This window comes from Photinus pyralis, unplaced genomic scaffold (assembly GCF_008802855.1).
Source record: "Photinus pyralis isolate 1611_PpyrPB1 unplaced genomic scaffold, Ppyr1.3 Ppyr1.4_LG2, whole genome shotgun sequence".
Taxonomy (NCBI): Eukaryota; Metazoa; Arthropoda; class Insecta; order Coleoptera; family Lampyridae; genus Photinus; species Photinus pyralis.
The window spans coordinates 11,635,002-11,660,462 of NW_022170403.1; the positions used below are offsets into that span (position 1 = coordinate 11,635,002).

The window sequence follows — 25,461 nt, forward strand, 5'->3', positions numbered from 1 at the left end:
TCTATTGTTATTGAAGCTAATTCCCCATTCTTAACCTCAAAATTATTGTGAATTTTCAATTTTGGTATTTTCAATTTTCGCATCTGAAACAAGTGTTATGGATTTTGGTGATTTGAGTGACGACACGGTAATTCAAGGAAAATTACAACATTTCCACACTAGTATAGATAAAATTGAAGAATTGTTACAAGTTACTTTAGACCAGGACAGTTATGAAAAACTAAGCACACAGGACAAAGTTGATTACGATCTGTTTATGGCATATGCATTAAACACATTATATTGGTTATACTTAAGGTCGAAAGGTGTAGTCCCCAACAATGATTTAAAAAATCAGCTTAACCGTATTAAACAATATATGGGGAAAGCAAAAGAAGTCGGTATCTACTCTGATAATTTTACCTAACTTATTATTTTTATTCTAGGCACACGATCGAAGTACTATTCGGCCTACATTAAATCAAGCAGTAGCAAAACGTTTTATTAAGCATGGAATTAGTGCATCATCTCAACATGAACCTACACCTAAAAAAGTTAAAATGTGAATAAAATTTTGTATTAATTAATTAAAGAAACTTATTAGGTACCTATATTTCATTTGAGTTGTATAGGGCGATGCTTATTTCTTACAAAATTACAAGGACAGAAACTAATGTATACATATTGAGATAACCACAGATATACGTAAAGAAATATAATGCTTAAGGCCAATTCACACGATAGTTCAGGTCACGCTCCGCTCAAAATATTGTAACATGCTATTTAAATAGGAATATTCACATTTGGCGGTCAGGGTCACGGTAAGCTACGATTTTTGACCGCGGTCTTTCACGCTGCGAATATTTTGACGGAACCGAGAACGAATTTGGTCGATTGGATTTGTTCGGCTAATGTGTGCATTTCACCAACCACCAGAATAAATATAATATAAATAAACGTGAGTGTACTGTGACCTGACCGGAGAAATACACGCTACAATAATTGACCGTAACGTGAGCGATAATGTGAATTGGCCTTTATGCCTGTGTTTTTTCATGTCTGTTCCATGTCATTTAGAAATATCGTTTGTTCTTGCATATTGTCGCCACAAGAGATACAGATATACATATATAGGTACCTACGTCTGATTCGGATTTACGCTATAATAAGTAGCTCAAGTGCAGTGTGACTGTGCCTATAAAATAAATTATTTTTCTAAAATGTGATTTTTGAGAGTCTGCCCTAGCAACTCCAACTTGAGGGTTTTAAATTTCATAGGTAATAATTACTACGTATTTAGACGTATTTTAGGTGCATACAATATAAATACATATTTGCAAAAATAGAGCAAGTCATCCAGGGCCGCCCGAGGTGATTTGCCCCAGGCCCCCGTGTTGGCCGTGGATCTGTGAGGATGAATGAAACAGCAATAGAGTTGCCGTTGTCACATTTTCATTTGTACGGCGGATGATTTTTTGCGAAGAATAGAAAATGACAACATTGTGGCTGTTCCCGGTAAAATAATGCGGTAAATCGTAAATCACTTATTTGTCGGCATAATAGAAATTGTGCACAACTCTTGTGCAGATAAAGCGCATTTTTTTAACCGCATGGAAATATTTCTCCCAGATGTTGAGCGATGACCCCCGCATTCCCCCGTCTCATACCTTCCTTGAGAAGAAGTTGTGGAGGGAAGTTATTGTTTGTAGAAACCAATTCCTTTCAATGAGACCTTTCATTAGAATACCACGAAGGGTAAAACGTGTGTTCACCCCTTTCAGCAAACTTTCGTTGATCAAAAATCGCTTGCGTTCGAACACCAGTGAAGATAGAACAAATCATTTACTTATCTTAAGTATTGAACATGAATTAGCCAAAGAGATCAGTTTTGATGACGTTATCGATGACTTATTCGCAAAAATGAAGTCTAGGAAAAAAAATTTTGAGAATCAATATGTATACTTAAATGTGTATATGTACATATAGGTACATAATTATGTGTTTATAACAAATTGTAGATTGTATAGCATAACATATGCCAGTAAATTTCTAAAATAACATTTTCTTTGAAATTTTTTCTATTCCAAAACAGGGCCCCAAAATTTACTTTGTCCCAGGCCCCTGAAATTGCAGTCTGGGCGGCCCTGAATCATACACAGCAAACGACATGAACATACCATCTTTATATGCCTAATGATCTTTATAGATTTATCTATTTAGGGTTGAGCTATCTTACATCGACTGTAATACTATAAAAGGGAGGTAGAAACCAATGTCAAATTTGATAAGATAAAATCATCTGACCTCATCAAAATCACAACATGGGATTTATGGGTAAATAAAGAGTTTTACTTATATTAAAAACGCCATTCAAAGTATTGGTGAACTTTGTTTCTTGAAAATAACTATTATTGCCTAATATTCTTTATCTAGCAGCGTTAGGTAATAAAAAATATTTTATTCGAAATGTGTAGGCCGGCACCAAATAACTATTACCCAACATATTATTAATATAATCGCTTGTATGATAAAATATCCTCTTAATCAGGGGCGGCGACTTATGGGGGCAACGGGGCCAATGCCCCCATTATGTAAGGTGATCTTAACCTTTTCACTGCTGCTGCACGTTCTGAAAATGCGGAATCTGTGCGACGTACATACGTTGTACCTGTTTAAAATTCTGTGCTACCTCCGTATATTAACGTGCTGCAATCATTTGCACACCATCGGAAAGCCCATTTCGTGAGCTTTCCAACGAGTACCAACACGACTCAATTTAGTTTTGTCCAGTACGCTAAAAACGGTTTCAGGTAACACGTGTGCGCATTTATTTTGTTGTAGTAGTTATTTATTCAGACGTTTGATAAATTGTTTTATCCATAAGTCAATCAGTAGATGGCGGATGAATACGTTGGATTGACGAAGTAGGAGGCTGCGGTTTATTTTTTTATTTTTTTTTTTATTTTTTGTTTTTATATAAAAAAAATATAAAAAAATTAAATAAAAAATAAAAAAATCAAATCAAAAATAAATAAAATCAAATCAAAAATAAATAAAAAAATTTGGATGCCCCCTCCCATAAAATACATTGAGCTATACTTCCCAACCTTGCTGTCCACGTATATGCACGTGCTGGGTGCTGCAAATCAATCTGCTGATGACGTATATATACGCGCGACAATTTCTCTCAGTGCGACGTACGTAAATATACGTTTTGTACAATTTTAATTTAGCACAGGCTGTTGACACTCGAATTTTTAATTTAGTAGCGAAAAGGTTAAGGGTGCATTGTCCCCATGCAAATTAAATGCACCACATGGTACCTACTACTGAGACCGAGACAGAGACGCAGACGTCTACGAGCGAGAGAATGTAAGTACTTAAACGTATGAAACCAATCCCAATTTATGATCCCTATTATTCCAGAAAATTGGCCCTGGTCCCCATGCAAATAATAAAAACCCGCCGCCCCTGCTCTTAATTACCTATTTCTATTGAATTTATGCTTAAGTACCCTTACACTGTTATACATAGACGTAAACGTAAATGTAACAGATGGTCAATAATTGTTGTAACAGAGAGGTACCCTTTGGTTCTAGCAAAGAATACTTGTTACTCTTTGGTTCTAGTGAGATCGTCTGTGTGGTGAACCTTCCGCTTTTTAACTTGCGGCATACTTTTTAAGTTCCAGTGCGTTTTTGCAAATTAAAATCAGATCTTTTCAAGCCGAGCATAAGACTTATTTTGTTACTTTTTAATATTTGCTGTTGTTTATTAAGCGACAGAGCAAAGCGATAGGGAAATCGATGGTGTCTGTCTGTCCGTGAACACGTACGATAACTTTCTTAAATATGCTTTAGGGATTTACTTACTTTCAAAATATTTGGCAGTAATACGTTTAAATCTGTGGTAATACTTATATGTGTCAGGACATTCTCCACATACCAGTGGTGGACACACTATGGCCCTCGACGAAATAGGTACAATTTTACACTACCTACTAATTTCTAATATCTACACAAATAAATAATAAGAAACAGTTAAAATTAAAGACTTAAACCGTTTGAGTGAAGAATATTCTCACTCAACGCTTAAACATTATCAGTTGTAGCAAGCGCCGAAACTGTGAAGTGCAGCTGCAATGGCGCATTACAGTCCACCCTATACACATGAACAAAAAACATCACTCCAACTCCAAACTACTAGTAGGTACTAGCGTTGTACCAAAAGATACTGCATTTTGATATACCAACTTTCCACTTGGTACAGCTGTTCCTTAGAGCCATTTAGACGATTTGGCCCGAAGAACACTTGACATTTTAAATTTTAGTAGGGTAAATTTTAGAGAGGGTGGGGGTGATTTATTGTAACATTTTTTTAAAAACTAAATATGGCCTAGAAACGAGACCTGGGTGTCGATTTCGTATGATTTTAACCCGGGGAATCCAATGGTAACGCCAGAAATGTAATCCGGATACAGGAAGTTCGTGAAAAGCCGCCATTTTTAGAAAATGATAGACTTTTGATCGAATTATATTACTAAGGCACACCGGGTCGTGTAAGGTGTCTAGACTTATGTTTTTGGGGCCAGGGAATTCATTTATGATAACAAAAATAACCTAGTGGCATCGGAACTGCATGAGAGGCTTCCCTACTGCGCTTTTTGAAGACGTCGCACGCGGTGAAATCCAAGATATACCAATGTTTTAATATATAAGGCTTTTCTTCTTGTTCTTGTACAATTTAAAGAGGCTCGTGTTGTATAGGTATATGTTACGCACATATATCGAAAACGCTAAATGAGCGAAAATAACGCACACAAGTTGTGGTCGAAGATAAATACCTAACCAAACACCGAAATGAAATATTTTTACGTTACGTGTTATGGTCGGTTATAGCTTTGAATTAATTTTATATTCAAAGGTTATAGTCATCAACCACCATTTTAGAAGCGACTACATAACGCGTTCTGTTTGAAGAATAATATATTGAATTATTTATTAAATGGATTCTGGAGTACGATTGGAGGGTAGATAGGATCCACACGTACCTAAAGCCTCAAATTCGGGCCCTTTGTACTACCTCCCTGATTAGAGTCGTTCGACCCCTCAACGTCACTCAAACCTTTCCACGCGAGATGCACCTAAAGCATGCTGGAAGGGGAGGCGGCTCTAAACATGAATCGTTTCAGTTGGACTAAAGCCGGACATTCACAAAATATGTGGTGTGCCGTCTCATCGTCTGTTTTAACATCCTCTACCTACAAGATGGTGATTCTACCAAACCCGGTGAATGTGTTTGCTTAGTTTGCGGAGCGATGCTGGGCGCGCGCGTGGATGTGGTTGTCGCTCCTGAAGTTAAGACCTAAAAGTGGGATAGATTTACGCATTGTAGTACCTATATGAGGAACCGAAAACGCATATCGTTGTTTTCGCGTGCACAATCCAATCGTTCCTGTATTTGTTCGCCAAGTATGTACGACCCATGTGCGAACGTGGAAGTGGTGTTTCAACATTCTGTTCCAAATTCGAAGACATGGCGTTAATTCAAAGTTCGATGAAATGAATGCACGTGGAAGGCCTGCTTAAGACATAAAATAAAATATGATGGCGCAATGCGCATGATAAGACTAACTTCCTTATCTGTGGCCCAATTCTCCTGAAATTTCGGCGGAAGATGTTTTCTAAAAAAGCTAATTGTTAGGACGTGCGAAAACGTGGATTGCGCATGCGCAGAACTCAATTCTTATTTGTGAACCACTTTTTCTAAAAATTCCACTTATCAAAGCGAATTAAGAACACACATATCAAAGAAATGTCAGTGGATAGGTAGGTACGTATGCGCAAAGCCAACTAGCTTAGTTGCACACGAATTTTTCCGAGATTTTAAGAAGATGCATTGATAGAAGCAATTCCGCATGTGCACAATGCATTGTCTAATTGCATGATAATTTTTCTACACGCTTGACACTTTCACAGCGGTATAGATTCTTCTTATGAAAATCGCACGACACTCTCCAACAACCAATCAAAAACTTTATTCGAGCATTATTATACCATGGCAACGGAAAGATTTTCCCGGAAATTTTTTCTAGCTGCTAAACCTACCTAAAATTAATAAGTGGAAATTTTTTGACGTTTCGGGATTAAATGTCAAGATACGATTTGTGAATCGAAACGAATCAGTAGGAACCGGTAGGAGTATTTTCGTCCCATGTCTCCATGATTCTGGATAATTCTTCTTTAATAAAAGAGCTGTTGAACTCATTTTTCTTTTAGTAGGATCGGCTTGTAACTTCCGGTGGCATGCGTCTCGCGCGGAACTAGCTCCACTGGACTCCAAATCAGTAAAGGGGTCGAATTTGATGTTGAAGTCTTTCTAATACTTTTCTTGCAATTGTTTAGCTGATGAATTCCTCATAACTTTCACCACGCCTTCCTTCTAAGATTCACCATTCTTCTTTCTCATGAAATCCCAATCTTTCAATATTTCACCCAATTTCTCCTTGGTTGTTGACTCATCCAGCTTGTACTTCTTTTCTTCGCAAAAGCTCGAAAACTAGCTCCATACCGAGCATTTACTCCGCTTCGTATTGGCCGGAATGGTATGGTCTATTGCTTCGTCTATCTTTTGAAATGATTCAGTACCAAAACGTGACATCTCTGAATTTTTCTGATTTAACTACCACAGAATAAGACCTTCGAACTACTTTGTTTAAATTAAAGTATTTAATTACAAAGTTAAAAATTTTTTAAAGATCAAACATTCATAACAAATAATAAATTTCTTCCATATATACATATACAGGGTGACAATTTGAAAACTTACCACCCCTCATATCTCAGTAAATAAACGAGATATTTAAAAAAATCAAAATCCGTTTCGGTAATTCGGAGGGGGAATCACAATGACATAGTTGGCGACGCACCCCCTCCAACCCCCTGCGCCCCAGCCACCCCAACTTTTAAATCTTAAATAGCGACCCCCCATGTGTGATACGTCGTTCGAAAGCTCTGAAAAAATGCTTTCCAACCATACCAAATAGTATTACATTTAGGTTAGTAATTATCGTGCAAATAAAAAAATAAACTAATATGATACATTTGAAATCTGTCGTATTTAAAACGCAACCGGCGAACATAGACGAACTAAGACAGATAATTATTCAAGAATGTCAAAATATTGCAAAACCAACATTTGAAAAGGTTCGACAAGAGTTTGAGAATAGATTAGAACTGGCCATCAAAAATGAGTTGCTGTCGAGTCGGCTTTGGAAGTTCAAGTTAAATACGATTTTCCATGTTTATTTTTTGATTTGCACGATAATTACTAACCTAAATGTAATGCTATTTGGTATGGTTGGAAAGCATTTTTTCAGAGCTTTCCAACGTACATGGGGAGTCCCTATTTAAGATTTAAAAGTTGGGGTGGCTAGGGCGCAGGGGGTGTGAGGGGGTGCGTCGCCAACTATGTCATTGTGATTCCCCCTCCGAATTACCGAAACGGATTTTGATTTTTTTAAATATCTCGTTTATTTACTAAGATATGGGGGGTGGTAAGTTTTCAAATTGTCACCCTGTATACACAGGTTTCCATGGATTTTTTCCAACATCAACTTGATAATTTAAAACACAAAATAAAATTTGAGTCAATCAGTCAATATAGTTTTGTTGCGGTGTCGTTGCGATTTTCTTACCGAATCTATACACTCGTGCATTGATTCTTCCGCGAAAAAGCGCAATTCAAAACACGTGGATAACACGTGCGTAGACCTCTGCCCATTTTTCTGAAATTTTACCCGCTGGTACAACTTATACGATCAAATTGGAAATGACGTTTATTGGTCTCTGCCGGTCAGTGCACTTTTCAATTAACAAATAAGGTTGCAGCATATTACACGAACTCTTATCTGGTTTAAAATGCCCATTATTTTGAAACTTGGGAGTGTACATTGGTTTTCTGAATATGAGAAATAAGTTAACATTGATTTTCAGGTGCGTAAATTTTCAAAAACAAGAGGTAGTGACAAAAAGGAGCCGAAATGTATCCAATTTCTCCGGAAAATGTGCCTAACACACATTACAGCTAAATGCCCAAGATGCAGTGGCGTAACTACCATCGGGCAGTTCGGGGCAATGCCCCGAGGCCCCGCAACCCGAAAGGTGCCAGCCACACGTAGAAAACGATGTGTAGTATACAAAATATAAAAATGTGTGCCATGCCTCATTTTAGTGATTTGACTAGCACAATGTCAACGAACGAATTTTTCGAACTAATCATCAAACAATATGGGATTCTCGGGAGTGATTTTATTCAGATGTTCACGACTTTTTATTATTCTTGACATTACCTGTAACTGTGGCAAGTCTCGAGCGATCGTTCAGTAAGTTGAAAATCATAAAAAATTATCGAAGATCTCAAATGGGTCAGAAAAGATTGATCAATCTAGCATTTCTTTCAATTGCATCTAAAATCGCGTCGGAAATGGATCTGACCCAAGTAATCAAGGATTTGCAAATGCAAAGGCTGAAAAAGAGACTTTTAGATTTTCAATTTTCTATATAACTTAGGCTCGTCAAATATGTATGTAATTAATATTTCAAAAATTAAACGTTTAGTATGTTCCGATTCTTATTAAAAACTTTAATGCGTGCCTAGTACTTATAGGGGGCCCCGAGGACCATTTGCCCCGAGCTGTCTTGTTACGCCACTGCCAAGATGCCACCTATTTTTCGTCATCACGTGCATTTTGACCAAAAGGAATGTCAACAAGTCATTTGAAATAGTACATTATATATCAAGGTAGAGAAGTCCACTATTATTGCCTGAGCACCAAGATTACATCTCGAGGCGCTTGCGCCGAGGGGTGTAAGGTGCGAAGGCAATAATAGACTTCTCTACCGTGGTATATATACTATTTTTTTCACTACTAGCACTTGAAATCCTCTAAATTAACATATTATATTGATAAGAGAGTTAACGGTTGGACAGAATTGTTTGTTTCTTAATTTAACATGTCAATCAAGTACGTGGAAGTACAAGTCAAACAGGCCGTATTTTGTTCTGTCATTGAGATTTTTCAAAGAGTAATTTCGTTCGAATTTTTTCAAAATGTGATAATTTTAGGTATGTAATTTCTCTGGAAATTGCGAATGGTGGCAATTATTCGTTTTAGAGAACTTGTCTAAACGTTCATTGAGCGAAATTTCGGGTTGTGTTTTCTAAAAGTGACAGCGTGACAGTTCTCATTATTGACTACTAGTTAATAATAAAAAATTATTAACCACTTTGAACAAATGCCGAGAAAGCCTACTTTACAAGTGGAAAAAAGGTTAATAATCATGTCATCAGACGCTAGTAGTGAAAAAAATTACTTACCACGCAACAAACTTTCAAACTAGTGAATTATGTAGCTGTCTATACAATAATATAAAGCGCGGTTTAGACGCTACGATCTTGGTTTCGCTAAATCGTAACGATCTGATTGTCCAATTTATCGTTCAATAAATCGAAAGAGTGCGTACTGTTTACATGTAACGATTTCTTGGTCCAATCTCATTGTCGATCACGGTTTAATACAGTTTTGATTTTTTTTACTTTTCAACTTGTCTTTTGGTTCTGTCCACTAATATAAAATTATACTCGCATTTTATTGCTTACATTGCTTGCTTACAATAGACTCTTAATCTCGATTATGATTTATGAGTAGCCATGTGTCGCTAAATATTTTTTTTGGGTGGCCAAACTTGATCGCCACTCGCCAAATGTAAAACGTGTGCGCTAGACAGTCCAAGTAGCCCAAATGGATACAAAAATGGTTCACGTCGGCAACATTAGTCACAAATCGTAGCGATAAATCGCTGTTGTTGTTTACACGTTCCAATTTATCGCTACGATTCGCAGAAATTGAAGCCGGCCACCATCAACCATCCAATCCAATTCCAATTCCGATAAATCGCTACAATCCTCTGTTCACACGCAACGATAAATCGTAATGATTCGATCGTTACGATAAATTGTTACAATTTATCTTAGCCTCTAAACCGCGCTTAATTAATAGGTACACTGCCACAAACAACTATAACGCAATGTTATGTAATAACTAAGTGCTGAGTATTTAGCATTCAAATTGTGTAAATATTACTATTACGCAACAAACCTGAGAAAATAAGTTATACGTATTTGTTTAAGCATACTCTCCTCAAAATAAGTAACATTAATTATGCAAGGGCCTGCAATTGCAAAAACTATGTAAATTTCAATATCAGCGAGTGAAGGAAATTTTTAAGATATTTTGAAATTAGCACAGAATCGATTCGATTCGAATTTTTTCAATTATTTGTAAGAAATTATTGAAAACGTTTCTGTGAACTTTATCCCATATTTAAATCAAATGATCCTTACCCAATTTCAATGAAATAAATTCCTATAACCAAATATTGAAAAACATATCTCATGTCATAATGTGATAACATGATAACAATGGGATTACAACAGCAAACACTAGCACCATATTGATACTTTATTTCGTATGACCATGCGAAAACTGAATCTTGTAGTACCTAAGAAATCAAACAACACATTTTCCATAATTTATGCCACAAACACCTTTGGGTGAGATATACTTTAACAATCAAAAATTAACAATTGTACAATAAATTACTAACAAAATTACCTTCCCAGCCTCATTTCAGTTTTACTATATCTGTATAAAGCATTAATAAAAGTTCTAGGACTAATACTGTGGTGTGTTTTTATACTAATAAATTCGGTGAGACGAATTTCCCATGGGGGATAACCATACAAAAATAAGGATTTTCCACAATAGAGACAGAGGTCTGGATCAGGAAAGACGTATTTATCTTTTATATTCTTATCTACGGTTGCAATGTCAATGTGTTTCACACTATCATCTTCACAAAGCTTTTTAGCAACATTTACTATATTTTCTCTACCATCAGTATATGACAATGTCCGTACATAAATTTTCTTTTCAATAAAACCATTTTTATAACAATTTTTGTTATGCCAAATCACATGTGCGTTATTCCGTTGTTGTTCTTCCACGGCACGTTGAAGCTTTTCCTCCGAGTCCTTTAGGATCCCTACAAATTAGTATATGATTAATGAGACTTAACATTTTCACTACACAACCTTTATAGTCGTAGAAACTAAGGTATGTAATACCTGATGCAACACACCATAATATTAACTTTGACAAATCTTTATAAGAAGGTTTTTCATTTGCTAAAATCACTGTTATATGTGTAGGAACACTCTTCAATATTTGAGCATTTCTAGTTATGTACTGTTGCTCTTCACTTGTACACTTATCATATATATTTAATAGAGTTTTGTAACAGTTCCATAAAAAACAATAAAATAATTCCAGAAAGTCGTACAATGTATACACCACCGTGTATGTTGTTTGGTATGTAAAAGTATATAAACTCATATTTAACAACATTCGAATAACAATTAACCACTCATAGGCATAAGTGCTCACGGTTTCACCCAAATAAACGGTCTCGCTCGACTGATTTATCAACGTGATTCCTGTTTCCATAAATTAAAGTATCATGCACTCCCGCGCAGCCGGCGCCGATAATACGCGACTGCCGCGTGGCTTTCACGCGAAGAAGTCCTTCGATTCAGTGCGTGTGCGGTAGTTCGAATGTGAATATATCTACAGTGTGCGTCGATTAGATGGTTACGACGGCCATGGCGAATAGCCCAAGGGTTATTTAATGTTCTATAAACGAAGTGTATGGCAAAATTGGGAACGATAATAGGAAAATAATAACTACATATCTAGGTTTTATTGGTTAACTTTTTAAACATACTATAGCGATAAATTCTATGTACAAGAAAGAACACAATGGTTACTACCTGTAAATACACCTTCAAAACACCACCACCAAAATAATCAAGAATAAAAAAAACCGGGAAAGCCTGATGCCTTTCGTCGACCTCGTCGCATCTTCCTCTTATTTTTTAGTTTCGTTACGAAAATCCCATAGTGTTCGGCATCTGCGCAAAACGGTCGATTGGTTATATACAGAGCATATCATATTTTTGTTTCAGATGTAGAGGTGTGTTGCCTAACTACAAGGGTGGATTATCACAAACTGTGGTGAAAGATACCTACTTGAAACTCGAAAAGGAGATGTGGTGTCAAAAACATATATTGGTGCAGTTTATATATTTAAACAGTAGGTATTCTTTGATTTAAGTTTGGTATTGTTAGGTTTAGAAACGTTTTGGGTTACCTGAGTCAGCTTTTGAGTCGGAAAGATAATTAAAAAGTCAGGTCTTGTTTTTATTCAATGGTATTAGTCAATGGTACACTATATGGGTGTATGCTAAGTAGGTACTTCGGTTACAAATTGCGGATAGTGGTTCTTTCATACACCAATATTCTCAGTTAATAATTTCGCCATAATTAAAATGTGAACTAGGCAAAAATATTAGATAGAAAACCGTATGTTTACCATTCAAACGATCTACACCAAGTTTTAAAACACCGATAGCAGACGATTTGTTACTTCGCTACAAAAACGTCCTTGCTTCCCTACAAACATATTACCAAAGAGTAATTATTAAGGATTCTTTGATATTACAAAGGCCATATGAAAGTTTTCGAATAATCGCCTTGTATCTTATACACCGTAGATATTACGTTCATTGGTAGGTTAAATCTCACGGATCTGTCACTTGTCATTGTGTTGTTAAAGTTAAGGTTAGGTTATTCATTGGTTAGGTTAAAGTATGTCAAGAAAATCTTCATGAATTAAATATGATTTTTCTGTAATTACAAGCAGAGAACATAACACAATGAATAGGTTTAAATTCCGTACAATATTAAAGTATGGAGCACTTGGTGGCCTAGCAGTTGGTACCTTTTTTAGTTTACGTACAAACGACTATCAAGTAGATTCCATTGGAGTTGTAAGACTATCTCGAGCTGCAGCTGCAGTGTTTGATATAACATCAGTTTACAAAAAAAAGTTATATAAATCTGATCTCGATAAGAACTCCCAGGAGTACCATGCTTTAACATCGTCGTGTCATAAAGAAGCAGCTGAAAAGTTACTACAATTATGCTGTACCAACAAGGGTGTTTATATAAAAGTAGGTCAACATATTGCTGCTTTGGATTATTTGGTGCCTGAAGAATACGTACAAACTATGAAAATTTTGCATAGCCAGGCTCCATCGAGCACTATACAAGATGTGTACAAAGTGTTAAAAGAAGACTTGAAGAGAAATGTAAGTTTTTATAACAGCAATTTTGTTGCTGGCCTACGTTTGAGGCTGTTTTACGTAATCCTGATTTTGACAAATTAAGGATCATGATGAGTTTTAACATTAGCAAATCAGAACTAATAGAATCAGGTGAAACAGTCTCCTACTTTCTTTTAATTAAAACATGACATTAACAAAATGTATTTTTTTTAGCCACATGAAATATTTAAAAGTATTGAACTTGAGCCTCTAGGCACAGCCTCGCTGGCTCAAGTTCATAAAGCAGTGTTACATGACGGAACAACACTGGCCATTAAAGTACAACACGCGTATGTACAAGGCAACTCTAGAGTTGACATGAAAACTATGGAAATTTTAGTGAAAATAGTAAGTTGGCTTTTTCCTGATTTCAAATTTCAGTGGTTAGTAGATGAAACTAAAAAAAATCTGCCCAAAGAGTTAAATTTCGAAGAGGAAGGTAAAAATGCAGAAAAGATTAGTGAAAGTTTTCAACATTATGAATGGCTTAAAGTACCCAAAATAAGGTAATTTTAGGTAATGTTTATTGTTCTTCATTAACTTTATATTTTCTATACTTACCCCTTTTAATTATTGCGTATGTAATAATATTTATTTAAAGGGTTTGGTATTTTGAATCAAGTAAATGTGAAAGAAGTGAAATCATTAGGCTTTCACAGATAAGTTTGTATGTGAAACATTGCTAGAAGTTCATCTACTAGCTGCACTAAAAACCTGTTGGGTGTTTAATTTGATTTTTGCATTTGTCAAATTAGATATGTGAAGGTATTTGAACAATAAAGTGAATCTTTTGATGAACTATGAGAGGAAGACAGACTGTCCTCATTTGGAATAAAATGTTTCAATCTTTCATTGTCTATATGTTATTCATTTTAAGAAGGTAGCGGTAGAAAGCATAGAGACAGTTTGACCCTCGGTTTGACCTTCATTGTGATTCGTTAAAACACGAGTCAGTATTACCCAAGACAGGAGTTGACAAAGCAAGAATATCATCTTGTCTATAATAATCTATACACTATAGTGTAAAAAAGTTGCGCTTAGGTAAAGAAGACTCTTAAATCATAATACCTACTTCACCATCACCTTCAAACTTATTACGTTAAAGAGTACAGGGGAGTCACTTTTTGGTGAAAAATTGGTGGCATTCCGTCTCGTATTTAAGAAATCTATTATCTGTTACAATACTTCACGACAGACGTAATTTGAATCTTAAATAGTTTATACAGCTCATATATATTTTTTTATTAATTCAAACACAATGCACTGTACAATGACGTAGTGTTGAAAAGTACAAGTGAGATGTAGTAAACAAGTAAATGAAAGCTTGAGCGATATATAAAAAATAAACGAAAAAAAAACATTGTACTTATGTCAGAAGTTACAAAAAAGCTTTGATTGCAGAGTCACACTGTATGAACACACATACAATCTTTTTTGCTGGGCAAACGAGTCAACACACTCAAAAATTGTAATAGCTTAAGTTCCTGGACCAAACAAAGCACTACCTTTGTTCACTGTGGCAAAAAACGCTTCGTGTTCGTGGGTCACTGTCGGTCAATAATGAATTTTATTATTGGAAAAAAATAACAATAAGAGAAAATACACTGTAATTTTTGTTTTTTGTGCTAAACTATTGACGTATAATAGATAATTGTTTCCCAGTTTATTAATTACGTAGTTACACAACTTTATTATAGACTATCCTCGTCTTGTAAATAACATGGGTACACATTTAAAGACTTTACAATAACCTCCTATTCACTTGAATTTAGAAAATTTGTTACTTGAATAATTTTTATTTTTCAAAAACAATTTAAATTTCTCTCAAAAATAAAAATGGTAACCTAACTATCGATATTCTCAATATTTAATCAATATCTAAATTCAACTACTGAATTTACAAAGTTGTTATTACATGACATAAGAAATTGCACAAAACTTAAAAACACCAACTTAATTTTTAAAACTTTAAAAAGTGCATACGCTGCTAAGAACAACAACCATCCAAAAAAGTTTTACCCTTCTTACTTTAACTCCTGCAAATTATTGGTCAAAACTGACGTACGTGTAGTCTAGAGAAACAACTCGTGATGATTCAATAGAAATTAGTGACGGATTTCTAAATTTTGATTGGTTTAAAGAATTTCTTAGGTAATTTGTAAATAATTTAAGTGTAGAAAAACTTCTCTCGCCACTAGCGGCAGTCACAGGGATTGTTAAGAAAATTCTTATAGCTAGGACTAGGTATATTCAACTCTTTGCTCCTCGGTTTGACCCTACGGGATCATTGAACATTTAGTCTGCTGCTGGAATCCCACAGTTAGCTCAAAATATAAGAGAATCATTCCATTCAAAAACAAAACGGTACAAGCTCTGAAGCTCATCAATGAGATTACAAAAGCATGTCAGCTGAAGTAATGAAACAATTGTAAAGTGAAGAAAAGTATTAATTTCATATTTTCTCGATAACTTTTCTTCACTTTACAATTATTTTGTGGGATTCCAGCAGCAGACTAAATGTTCAATGACCCCGTAGGGTCAAACCAAGGAGCTCAGCCGCTTTTTTAGATCCACTGTTAGAGGATTATGGTTATTTACTCTTTGGTACAGAATTAAAAGGCTTTGATCAGAGTGACGGTGGAAATTTATAACTAACTGAAATGTCGGCATCCAGCAGCAGACTAAATGTCGGTCTGTCAAGGACTTTCGGCTATTTGCCTGCCGACAGACCGAGTTATTTGTGCAGCTGACGTCAAGAGCTTTAATTTGGTACCACATATGACCTGCTTTTCCTAAAAGTAATGATTTCTTATGAAATATACAAATAAAGAATTGAATTTGTTTACCTTCAGGCTAAATGCGGTCAGACAGACCGAGCGTTTCGTGTATGGGGACCTCCAATACTTGTTCATGTATATGTTTTATGTTGCTATTTGAATGGTAATGGTTTGCGTCGCGGGCTCTTAGAATATAAAAACAGAACAGCAAAAATACTACCCGACGCCTTTTTAGAAATAATCAGTTCAATGTTAACAATCCTACATTACATTTAATCTTTAATTATTGTTACATTAAACTTACATGCTTACATTTGTGCTGATGTTTCCTATGGAAAGAACACGTTCTTCATTTAAACCTGAAGCAATAGAGATCAATGTGTTTGAAGATGTGCTTTCGTTTTTCTTAATACGTTACAATTACAATTTTGTTCTGTAAAGAATCTTCGACATACCATTCGGTCACCGGCGAATACCTCGCTCATAAAGTCATAACGAAAGTGCAAAGCTAGCAAACTACATCAGACACATGCACAAGAAATTATTAATTTCAGTTTTGACAATTAAACTGGTTACCTAGTGATGTACACCATACCACTTCGATCATTTCGATTTATTTTGCTCGTTAATTTCTTAGTGCATGTTTATATTGGTTGCATAATTTTAATTACGATCGCGCAAAAAATGTTATAAGCACGTCGAACGTTAAGGGTTACCGTTCTCAGACAATAATTGGAGTCGTCGCTCCGCTCCTCCTCCAAACAATTGTCTTCGAACGGTAAAAATCCCTTACCATTCTCCATACTTAATATACTATTACTATTCACGAATATATCACTTGTTTCTATACCCTTCAGCATTTTTTAATATGGTTAATTTGACCGGCACAATTCAAAAATGATGCAATTGCAGATGGGATTTAACAACTCCACGAGTTTTAACAATGGAATATTTGGAAGGAGGCCAAGTAAACGATTTAAAGTACATCAAAGACAATGATATCAATCCATACGAGGTGACCGAAAAATTGGGTAAACTATACTCGGAAATGATTTTTCTCAATGGATTTGTGCATAGCGATCCTCATCCTGGTAACATTCTTGTCAGGAATTCAAACAATAGTTGTGAGGTAGTGTTATTAGATCATGGCTTATATGCGGTAAGTCCAGCGCAAAATTTGTCACGCATTATACAATTGTATTACAGACATTAAGCAAGGAATTTAGAGTTTCTTACTCCAATCTTTGGTTAAGCATATTGAACAGTGATCGAGTGGCAATGAGGACGTATAGTGATAAACTGGGTATACACGGCGATCTGTATGGATTATTTGCATGCATGGTGACTGGACGTTCTTGGGAAAGTATAATGCACGGTATCGATAAGTAAGTTGCTTTAAATTTTACTTTGATTCTACTAATATTTTTATAGACGTCAACGAACAGCTGAAGATGCAGATAAGATGAAGAAGGTTTTACCAAGGTATTTACCTCAAATCTCAGGAATATTAGAGAACGTTAATAGACAGATGTTATTAATTTTTAAAACAAATGATTTAATTCGTGGAATTGAACATACGTTACATACTGACTCACGAAAGGCCGCCTTTAAAGTTATGACGCAGTGTTGCATAAAATCAATCTACCAAGATAAATTGGATGTTTCGCAAAGTAGATTTCAAAAGTTAAAGGTTAGAATAGTGGAAAAATGGTTATTGTTTAAGATAAGTGTTTATTATATATTGCTCAATTTAACGAACTTGTACAGTATAGTAATCAATGTTGGTAGGAAGCCGCTTCAAATTATCGAAAGCTGAGTAGTTATTTTTTTGACATTTCATGAGAGCATGTCGAAGTGGTGAATTAGAAACAGCTTTTTTGCCGACGGAAGAAAGAATGTTTCACTTTTTATGGAATGAGCCATTTTTTAAATTCAGGTTTCATACTCTAAAATATTTATTTAACTCGTAAATATATTTTTGCCCATTACTAGGCAATCTCGGTGAAAGTGCAATAAGTACCACAATAATTTACTTTAAGTGTGAACATTAGTTTTTGTACTACAGTCATTAATTGTAGCATTATTCCTGTTATAAACATTAAATTATTGGCAAACCTGTGTCTAAAATAATTAAAATAATTTATTGGTTATTTAGATTTACATAAGCTATAGACTTATGCTTTATGTTGTTTTATTAAATTATATGTTCTATTTTGGTAATAAAACGAATATTTATTAAAACTGTTTCATCTTTTAAAATAGGTATTTTGTGTTGGCAAATGTCTATTGTACGCTAGACTTGTCATTTGTGTATGTTTTGTGGTTACATTGTTTAGTAGTATCACAGATATACGTAGTATTGATAATTCTTCACAAATTATTCAAATTACATTTATTATGGTAAAATAGTTTGCGTGATGTATTTATGACGCACACTGTATGCCTTAGACAGGACTGCTTTCCATTTGAATGAAAAAGGACATCCAGAACCATCTTGCCGATATTGCTAATCAATTCGTTGAGTCGACCCTTGACATATAGTGACCGAATATTGGGTGTGTGTCAATCTTTGTTATGCCAAGGCAAATATGTCAACTGCCGAAGCCTACATAAATGTTATATATTTTGTTTTTCGTCGACCTCTCGATAACAACATAAATTACACCTTAGTTACAGGTGTAACAATGAAGCTCATTAATGGTTAGAAACCATTATACGTTAGCAACCATTAATCGTTAGCAACCACTTATACATAACCATTATGCATTAGCAACCATTAATAGTTAGCAACAACTTTTACATAACAACCATTTTATTAAAGGGAAATGACATTTATACAGAGACTTGCTATAACTAGACTGCGCTTAACGTATCTAAGGTGTTGTCGACACAGTATGCAACACACAATGCACCGCGGGGCAAAAATCGCTGAGATGATATGCAATATAATGAAATAAGCTGTTATTTTAGATGTTCCGTTCATTAATCATTCTCGTGATTAGCTCGAATTAGTGAACAGATAAATTTCTGTTGAGAATAAACCAATAAACTTAGGTTAACTTGTGCCTATCAACATGTACTCTGTCGATACATTTTTAAATAATATGCTGATTTTCAACGGATAAAAGTTTAAAGGGCCAATGGATCAGAGCCATTCGAAGAGGAAAATTTGCTCCCATAGTGGATTTGCGGGGAATGAAGCCGATTTTAGAAAGGTACCTACGAAGGTGTTAAACAATAATGCAATACCGAGCGTTTTCGACTTTCCCATTCACTTAAAATAACGTAGAACTATTATTCGACATCCTTTACCAGCAAGACAACGGCAATACCTATTTGCCTATTAGGTATAGACGTAACTAAGTACTTACTGGTACTAAGTATATTTCAGGTTTTGTTACAAGAAAAATAGCTAAGTCTGTTAAATGTTCCATATGTGCAGATGCGATATTCGCATCAGAGAGTCATTCAAAGCTTTTAACTAGAAAAAATCGTGGAGGATTGTTGCACGTATCAAGCGATGCATTAAAAATTTGCCAAATTGCTGAAAATGTGTTCAGGTTTTTCATTCAATCCACACCACACCGCGTTGTAAACAAAATGGTTATCAGCAGTCTAAGAAAAATAAATAACAGTTACAGCCCATTTGGGTTTTTGGATAGGCATTATCATTGAATTTATAACTATGCATTATATTGAATCAAAATCCGCTAAATAATCATATCTTACTACTTACATCTTTAGTTTTAAGAGTATATTTTCCCATACGTGTTCACCACCAAAATACACATATAAATCAAATTAGGACTAGAGTAAGGCAGTTATATACCAATTTAGTTCAAATAAATACCAATAAATTCGATTAAAACAGTTAACAGCTATATGTTATCTTTTTTTGCTACTAAAATTTAGGATAAACATGGCTAAAGCAAGCTACAGAACGCACGTCTGCCCCGCGATGAACAGTTGGTTGCCTATCCTATCTTGACAACAGGCGTTTATAGTAAAATCTACGTTACGCGCGGTCTAGTTATAACAAGTCTCTGCATTTATATAACAATTCACTTTCGGCAACAGCTGAGAACTTCCATCCACCTAACCATTTTAATCTCTCTCTCTCTGTGTTAATGTAGTGAGATCAGCAGCCAGTATGGTCGCCAACGATCTCAGCAAAGCATATCCTTTGTAGCTTCTCGGATAAGGTATTGTTAAGGTATTCAGTTACTTTACCTTCAACATTGAGTACGTCGGCCACAGGGATGAACTTTTCCATATCTTTAACTGTTAATACATGTATTTTAGTACAGTTGCAAAACAATTAATTACATTCTAATTTCACATACCTTTTCAAGGTAAAATGTCAACATGACATTTTCAGAAATATCTCCTCTCAAATTCATTATATTCCATCAATTGCCGAACTGATCGAAACCGTTCCAATAAATTTCTTTTGATTTGAGTGGATATATAATGTTAAAATCGCCTCCGCAGCAGAGCAAGCAACATAATCTTCCACTGCGATTACGAGGACTGACGGTACAGCATAAAACAACACATTACTATAGCAACGCCAATAGCTGTAATTTAGTGAAAAATCGTCGGATCTCATAATTTCGTCTGTAATTTCTTGTAATTTAAAATTACCTACCCCAGTGAAGTCGACGAAAAAACGTTGTATGCAATTCATGTATAAATCGGCGATTATTGGTTCGTTCGAATTTAGTCCACTCGCTGCGCTCGTGGACTAAACATCTCACTCACCAATAAAACGCCTCATTTATACACTCACTGCATAAATAAACCGATACAACGAAATATCGAAGGATCCTCAGTATTACAATCACTTTTAACGACAATTTATTTTAATCTTACAAAATACATTTTATAGTTAACAAAAATGCATCAAATTCATGTCTTGGGCTTTGAGATAATGCTCTTGGTTTTTTTCCCAACGATCTTGGTGCATAAATAACGATTTTGACATGTTTTGATCAAAATCCATGTGGTCCATAAAAATAGATCAAATTCATGTTTAGATCATTGAGATAATGCTCTTGATCTTTTTCCCAACGATCTTGGTGCATAAATAACGATTTTGACATGTTTTGATCAAAATCCACGTTTTCGCCAAAAATTCATCAAATTCATGTCTTGGGCATTGAGATAATGCGCTTAGTCTTTTTCCCAACGCTCTTGGTGCATAAATAACGATTTTGACATGTTTTGATCAAAATCCACGTGGTCGCCAAAAATGCATCAAATTCATGTCTTGGGCATTGAGATAATGCGCCTAGTCTTTTCCCAACGATCTTGGTGCATAAATAACGATTTTGACATGTTTTGATCAAAATCCACGTGGTCGCCAAAAATGCATCAAATTCATGTCTTGGGCATTGAGATAATGCGCGTAGTCTTTTTCCCAACGATCTTGGTGCATAATTAACGATTTTGACATATTTTGATCAAAATCCATGTGGCCTCAGAAAAATAATTTAACATTTTTGAATCACACACATGCGGTTATCAAACGTGCACGTTATCAACTCTTTCAGCATCAAGATAATGCGTTTGAAAGCTTTTACAACTCTAAATTCATGTGTAAAGAATAATTTTGGGTACATTTTGCTCTAAATCTTTTGACTGAGACCACAGAGAAGAGTTATATTGAATTGTTACACATCTAAGAGTCATAGGGAATAATCTAGCGAAAGTCCGAACTCGATACATGACCTAGGGAATGAAATATGTTAATTTTTATTATATTGAGTTCGCAGTTTTTCCTGTTCCCGATTCACTCGAAGTCGTATAACTTTTGTTCCTGTTGAACCAGCTTCCTGAAAATCAATAGCGTCCGTTCTTAATGTCCAACGTACCCGTATACCAAATTTCAACACAATCGGCCACTTTTAAAAAGAGTTAGAGCGCACACGGACGGACGGACGGACGGACGGACGGACGGACGACAATACAAAACTATAAAGGATCTGAGGATCCTTAATAACTATTATGAATGCGTGCGAGTTTGCAGGTGGTTGCTCTGTTATGTCATGATTTGTCTTTTGATTGGTTACTGTCAGTAGGTACTCAGAACACACACGCACACATACACCGCATCTCCAGTTGTTCGACCAATTTTAACCATTTTAAACTACCAATGCATCTTTGTTATATGTATTTATTAACGCAAGGTCTGACGATGGACTAAGTTCCAAAATCGATAACCTACTAGAAAATTACATAATTATAAGACTATAGCAACGCTCAATTATTTATTCATAGTATCCTTATAACTCCAAATGGAGCACATTCATCGACAATGCTGATTTCATTTTGTCGTCAAGGTTTAATAAGAAACGTACACGTTCATTTGTTTTATTTTCGTGTTGGATATTCAGATTGATGTTATCGATGTAATTAGTACAAACATAATATACTTATGTTACATCTTCGAAAAGAGAAAAAAAAATCTCTTATCAAATGAACCTAATAAAAGGTATGCTACCACTTAAAAAAATTCAATTGTTTTTCGTTACTCATTTGTTTCGTTACTGATTTGATTTGATTTCTGACACCCTGTATATGGTTGTAATATTCCTTCAAGCCCCTTGGTGTAATGCAACTTATATAGCACTAAAGAATCGACTTTTGCTTCAGAATGCTTCCGGGGCAGCTCCTTCCTTCATCTCTCGCTACGCCCCTGAACTTTCGTGTAGCATTCTCTTTGTAGATAGGGATTTAGTTGAAGTTATTCTGCAAAGATGTCTCCGCCTGTAGATATGTTTTTGGTTTCTTTTTTTAATTACAAAATCTTAAAACACGGAAGTCAGATGCTACTTCTTTTTTAGTATATATTTTTAGTATCCACTGAGCAACCGCGTGGTTAAAACCAAAACATTTAAATAGAAAAGTAGGCTTGCGCAGTGCACTCTAACAAGTTCAAATATTTAAAAATTAAAATAGTATCAACAGTGGCGACAAAAGTTACTTTTTTTTTACTTACGTTTGAATGTTATCTTTAATTATTTTGGTGTTTACCAACAATAATCGGTGAGTACTTTCACTTTTTATTACCGCAGTTAGGCGTTCGTAACTGTATAAGTAATTTAAAAAAACACAAAAAGCGAACAGCATGTAGTATTTTTTTCTAGTGTATTTTTTGTTATTAAAGATAATAAATTATTTCATATGACGTTACTAATGAATGCCTTTGTTGTTATGGAAAAAAGACAACAAGTTTATAAACCGGATTGCGTTCAACCTTGACACATTAAGTAGTTTAATAGTGAATGTTAATGTGCTTGCGTGAAAAGGCAATGTCCCCTCTTTCTTTGTGGAAAAAAGCTTTTGAATATTTATATTCATCATATCGTTCATTCAATTTAATATGCTACTGCATACGTCTAAAATACCTATGGTACCTATATGCAACATCAAAGATGGAGTGAAATAGGTACACTTTTTTTTTGCTTTATGTTTATTACGGTCCTATAGTTTGCCTTTGTTGCCTTTGTTTGTACAAAACAGTGCGCCCTTATTAACGAGCGAAAAAAGCGAGTTTATGATTTTGGACTTTCTGTCCGTCCGTCCTACTGTGGACACCATCACTCACTAACGGTTTCGAATTTTCCAATTTTGTTTTTAGCAATAGGTAGACAATGGCTAAGGGACTGAATGATTAAATTTTGGTCAATATTCGTCAACCGGAAGTGAGTTTGTCGCTCGTTGTCTATATTGGTGCAGTTTATTATAAAATAGGAATAAAATAAACCCACGCAAATCCATAAGGAAGTAGCGGCAGTTCGAGTTTATGCTGGCCTCCTAAGGGCGTTAAGGTGGCGTTTACAAAAAGTGCAAAAGTTACCTTGCGATTTCCTCAATAACTTTGTTTCTAGGTAAAAAAACGAACTTCTGTTAACGACCGATGGTTGCTAAAGGTTTAAGCTTGTGAATGAAGTTAAATTTAATAACAAATTTTTATCAGTGTGTGATAAAAATGAAAGATATATATTTTATATGGGAGTTTTTTAAGAACTTCATTCCTAAATAACGGCGAAAGCAAAGAGTAACTAATAATTATTAAGTATTCTTTGGCGAAAGTACAGGAATTAGCTAAATAATATTTTTGTTTCATGCAAATGTCGGAACATTATATATTTGAATGAATGTTATTTCAACCAAAACTATACCCAGAAGGAAGTTATTGTGGAAACAAATTTCCACTTTTTCAATGTAAACGCCACCTTAACACCATACAAATATAAAAACATACCTACATATATTATAATGGTTAACACACAAAACAAACTACGAGTAGATACTCCTCCATAAGTCATGGTCTATCTGTTAACCAAATTGGAGACGTCTAAGCGTTTTTGAGTGCGCACTGTCAGGCGTTCAGCCTTTTTGATAGTATCAATAAACTGCACCAATATATACAACGAGCGACAAAGTCACTTACCGGTTCACGAATATTGACCAAAATTTAAACAATTAGAGCATTGTCTAACTATTGCTAAAAACAGAATTGGAAAATTCGAAACAGTTAGTGAGTTACCGTGTCCACAGACAGATGGACGGTCGGATGGACGGACAAAAAGTCCAAAATCATAAACTTTTTGTCGCTTGTTAATAGAGGAGCTGCTTGCAGTACTCGCGCTACTTAATAACTTATCATCCAATTACCTACATCCAACTGTAAATGGCGGCCGGTGGGATATTTTTCCTAAGGGAGGTATTTAACTGTTAGGCAAAACTGAGTATTATAATGTGTAACAAATCTACTGTAAACTTTTCATTAAAACGTCCCTCTGTTCAAGGTGCCCTGAAAGGAAACATGAAAGGTGTGGACGAGAGCTAACGTATTATATCGTTGCAAGGATTTATTTAGAGTTTTGTTTTTCGGATTCATGTAGGAGAATATGGTTTTTCTGATTCACCTCTTCGAATTTTTCCGACTTTTGGGTTTTAAATTCTGGATTCTTGGGAATACTTATTCTTGTTTCTTTCGACTTTTCATATTCCTCAATTCTTGGAATTTGTACGATTCGACAGTTTTATCACATTTTCAGACTTAATTTTTCAAAATCTTTCATTTCTTCAAATTCAAATATGCTTTCGATACTTTAATTGTAGATTGTTTCATTCTTAACGCACCGGCCTACGCTCTTATTTCAACATCAATCTTGCAAATGCCGAATCTTTTGATTTTTCCAGGAACAATTTTGAATACTACAATCGTACTATGAAATTGCGATCTGATTAAAAAAATCGAAATGTAGGTACGAAATATCAAGGCTCCGACCATGTTAACGATAACTTTTTTAAAACCGGTCGATCGCCGAAATACGGTACTTTAGATAGTTATTTACAGATACCTATGGAACAGGAACAAAAATTATTGGATTGCCAATTTCAAATGAAC

The 25,461-nt window shown here is 35.1% G+C and overlaps 4 protein-coding genes across 4 annotated transcripts in view; 3 read left to right on the forward strand and 1 right to left on the reverse strand.

Moving 5' to 3' along the window:
* Positions 1-9: 9 nt before the first annotated feature.
* Positions 10-586, forward strand: LOC116163315 (nuclear nucleic acid-binding protein C1D-like). Its single transcript, XM_031477199.1, has 2 exons — positions 10-376; positions 426-586. Exons 1-2 carry the CDS (start codon positions 98-100, stop codon positions 543-545), a joined length of 399 nt encoding a protein of 132 aa, XP_031333059.1. The 5' UTR covers positions 10-97; the 3' UTR covers positions 546-586.
* A 9,972-nt stretch (positions 587-10,558) lies between these two features.
* On the reverse strand, positions 10,559-11,583 carry LOC116162638 (dehydrodolichyl diphosphate synthase complex subunit nus1). The gene is made up of 2 exons (XM_031476290.1): positions 11,134-11,583; positions 10,559-11,084 (listed from the first exon to the last, which is right to left on the reverse strand). The coding sequence occupies exons 1-2, from the start codon at positions 11,543-11,545 to the stop codon at positions 10,651-10,653; spliced, it is 846 nt and encodes a 281-aa protein (XP_031332150.1). The 5' UTR covers positions 11,546-11,583; the 3' UTR covers positions 10,559-10,650.
* Positions 11,584-12,636: 1,053 nt separating this feature from the next.
* On the forward strand, positions 12,637-18,242 carry LOC116162637 (uncharacterized aarF domain-containing protein kinase 1). The gene is made up of 5 exons (XM_031476289.1): positions 12,637-13,248; positions 13,438-13,769; positions 16,953-17,199; positions 17,247-17,425; positions 17,472-18,242. The coding sequence occupies exons 1-5, from the start codon at positions 12,814-12,816 to the stop codon at positions 17,854-17,856; spliced, it is 1,578 nt and encodes a 525-aa protein (XP_031332149.1). The 5' UTR covers positions 12,637-12,813; the 3' UTR covers positions 17,857-18,242.
* A 4,641-nt stretch (positions 18,243-22,883) lies between these two features.
* LOC116162636 (major facilitator superfamily domain-containing protein 8) overlaps positions 22,884-25,461 on the forward strand; it is a 32,402-nt gene continuing 29,824 nt past the window's right edge. The window contains exon 1 of the mRNA XM_031476288.1: positions 22,884-23,087. The gene's annotated coding sequence lies outside the window, so the exon portion shown is untranslated. The remainder of the gene's footprint in view (positions 23,088-25,461) is intronic.

Bases quoted from the DNA above. Each gene is read 5' to 3' on its own strand.
- LOC116162638 (XM_031476290.1), bottom strand. From the start codon at position 11,545: ATGGAAACAGGAATCACGTTGATAAATCAGTCGAGCGAGACCGTTTAT. The intron at 11,085-11,133 runs GTTGTGTAGTGA...ACTAATTTGTAG, and splicing joins TAGTTTCTACGACTATAAAG to GGATCCTAAAGGACTCGGAG.
- LOC116163315 (XM_031477199.1), top strand. From the start codon at position 98: ATGGATTTTGGTGATTTGAGTGACGACACGGTAATTCAAGGAAAATTA. The intron at 377-425 runs GTCGGTATCTAC...TTTTTATTCTAG, and splicing joins ATATGGGGAAAGCAAAAGAA to GCACACGATCGAAGTACTAT.
- LOC116162637 (XM_031476289.1), top strand. From the start codon at position 12,814: ATGAATAGGTTTAAATTCCGTACAATATTAAAGTATGGAGCACTTGGT. The intron at 17,200-17,246 runs GTAAGTCCAGCG...ATTGTATTACAG, and splicing joins TAGATCATGGCTTATATGCG to ACATTAAGCAAGGAATTTAG. The intron at 17,426-17,471 runs GTAAGTTGCTTT...ATATTTTTATAG, and splicing joins ATAATGCACGGTATCGATAA to ACGTCAACGAACAGCTGAAG.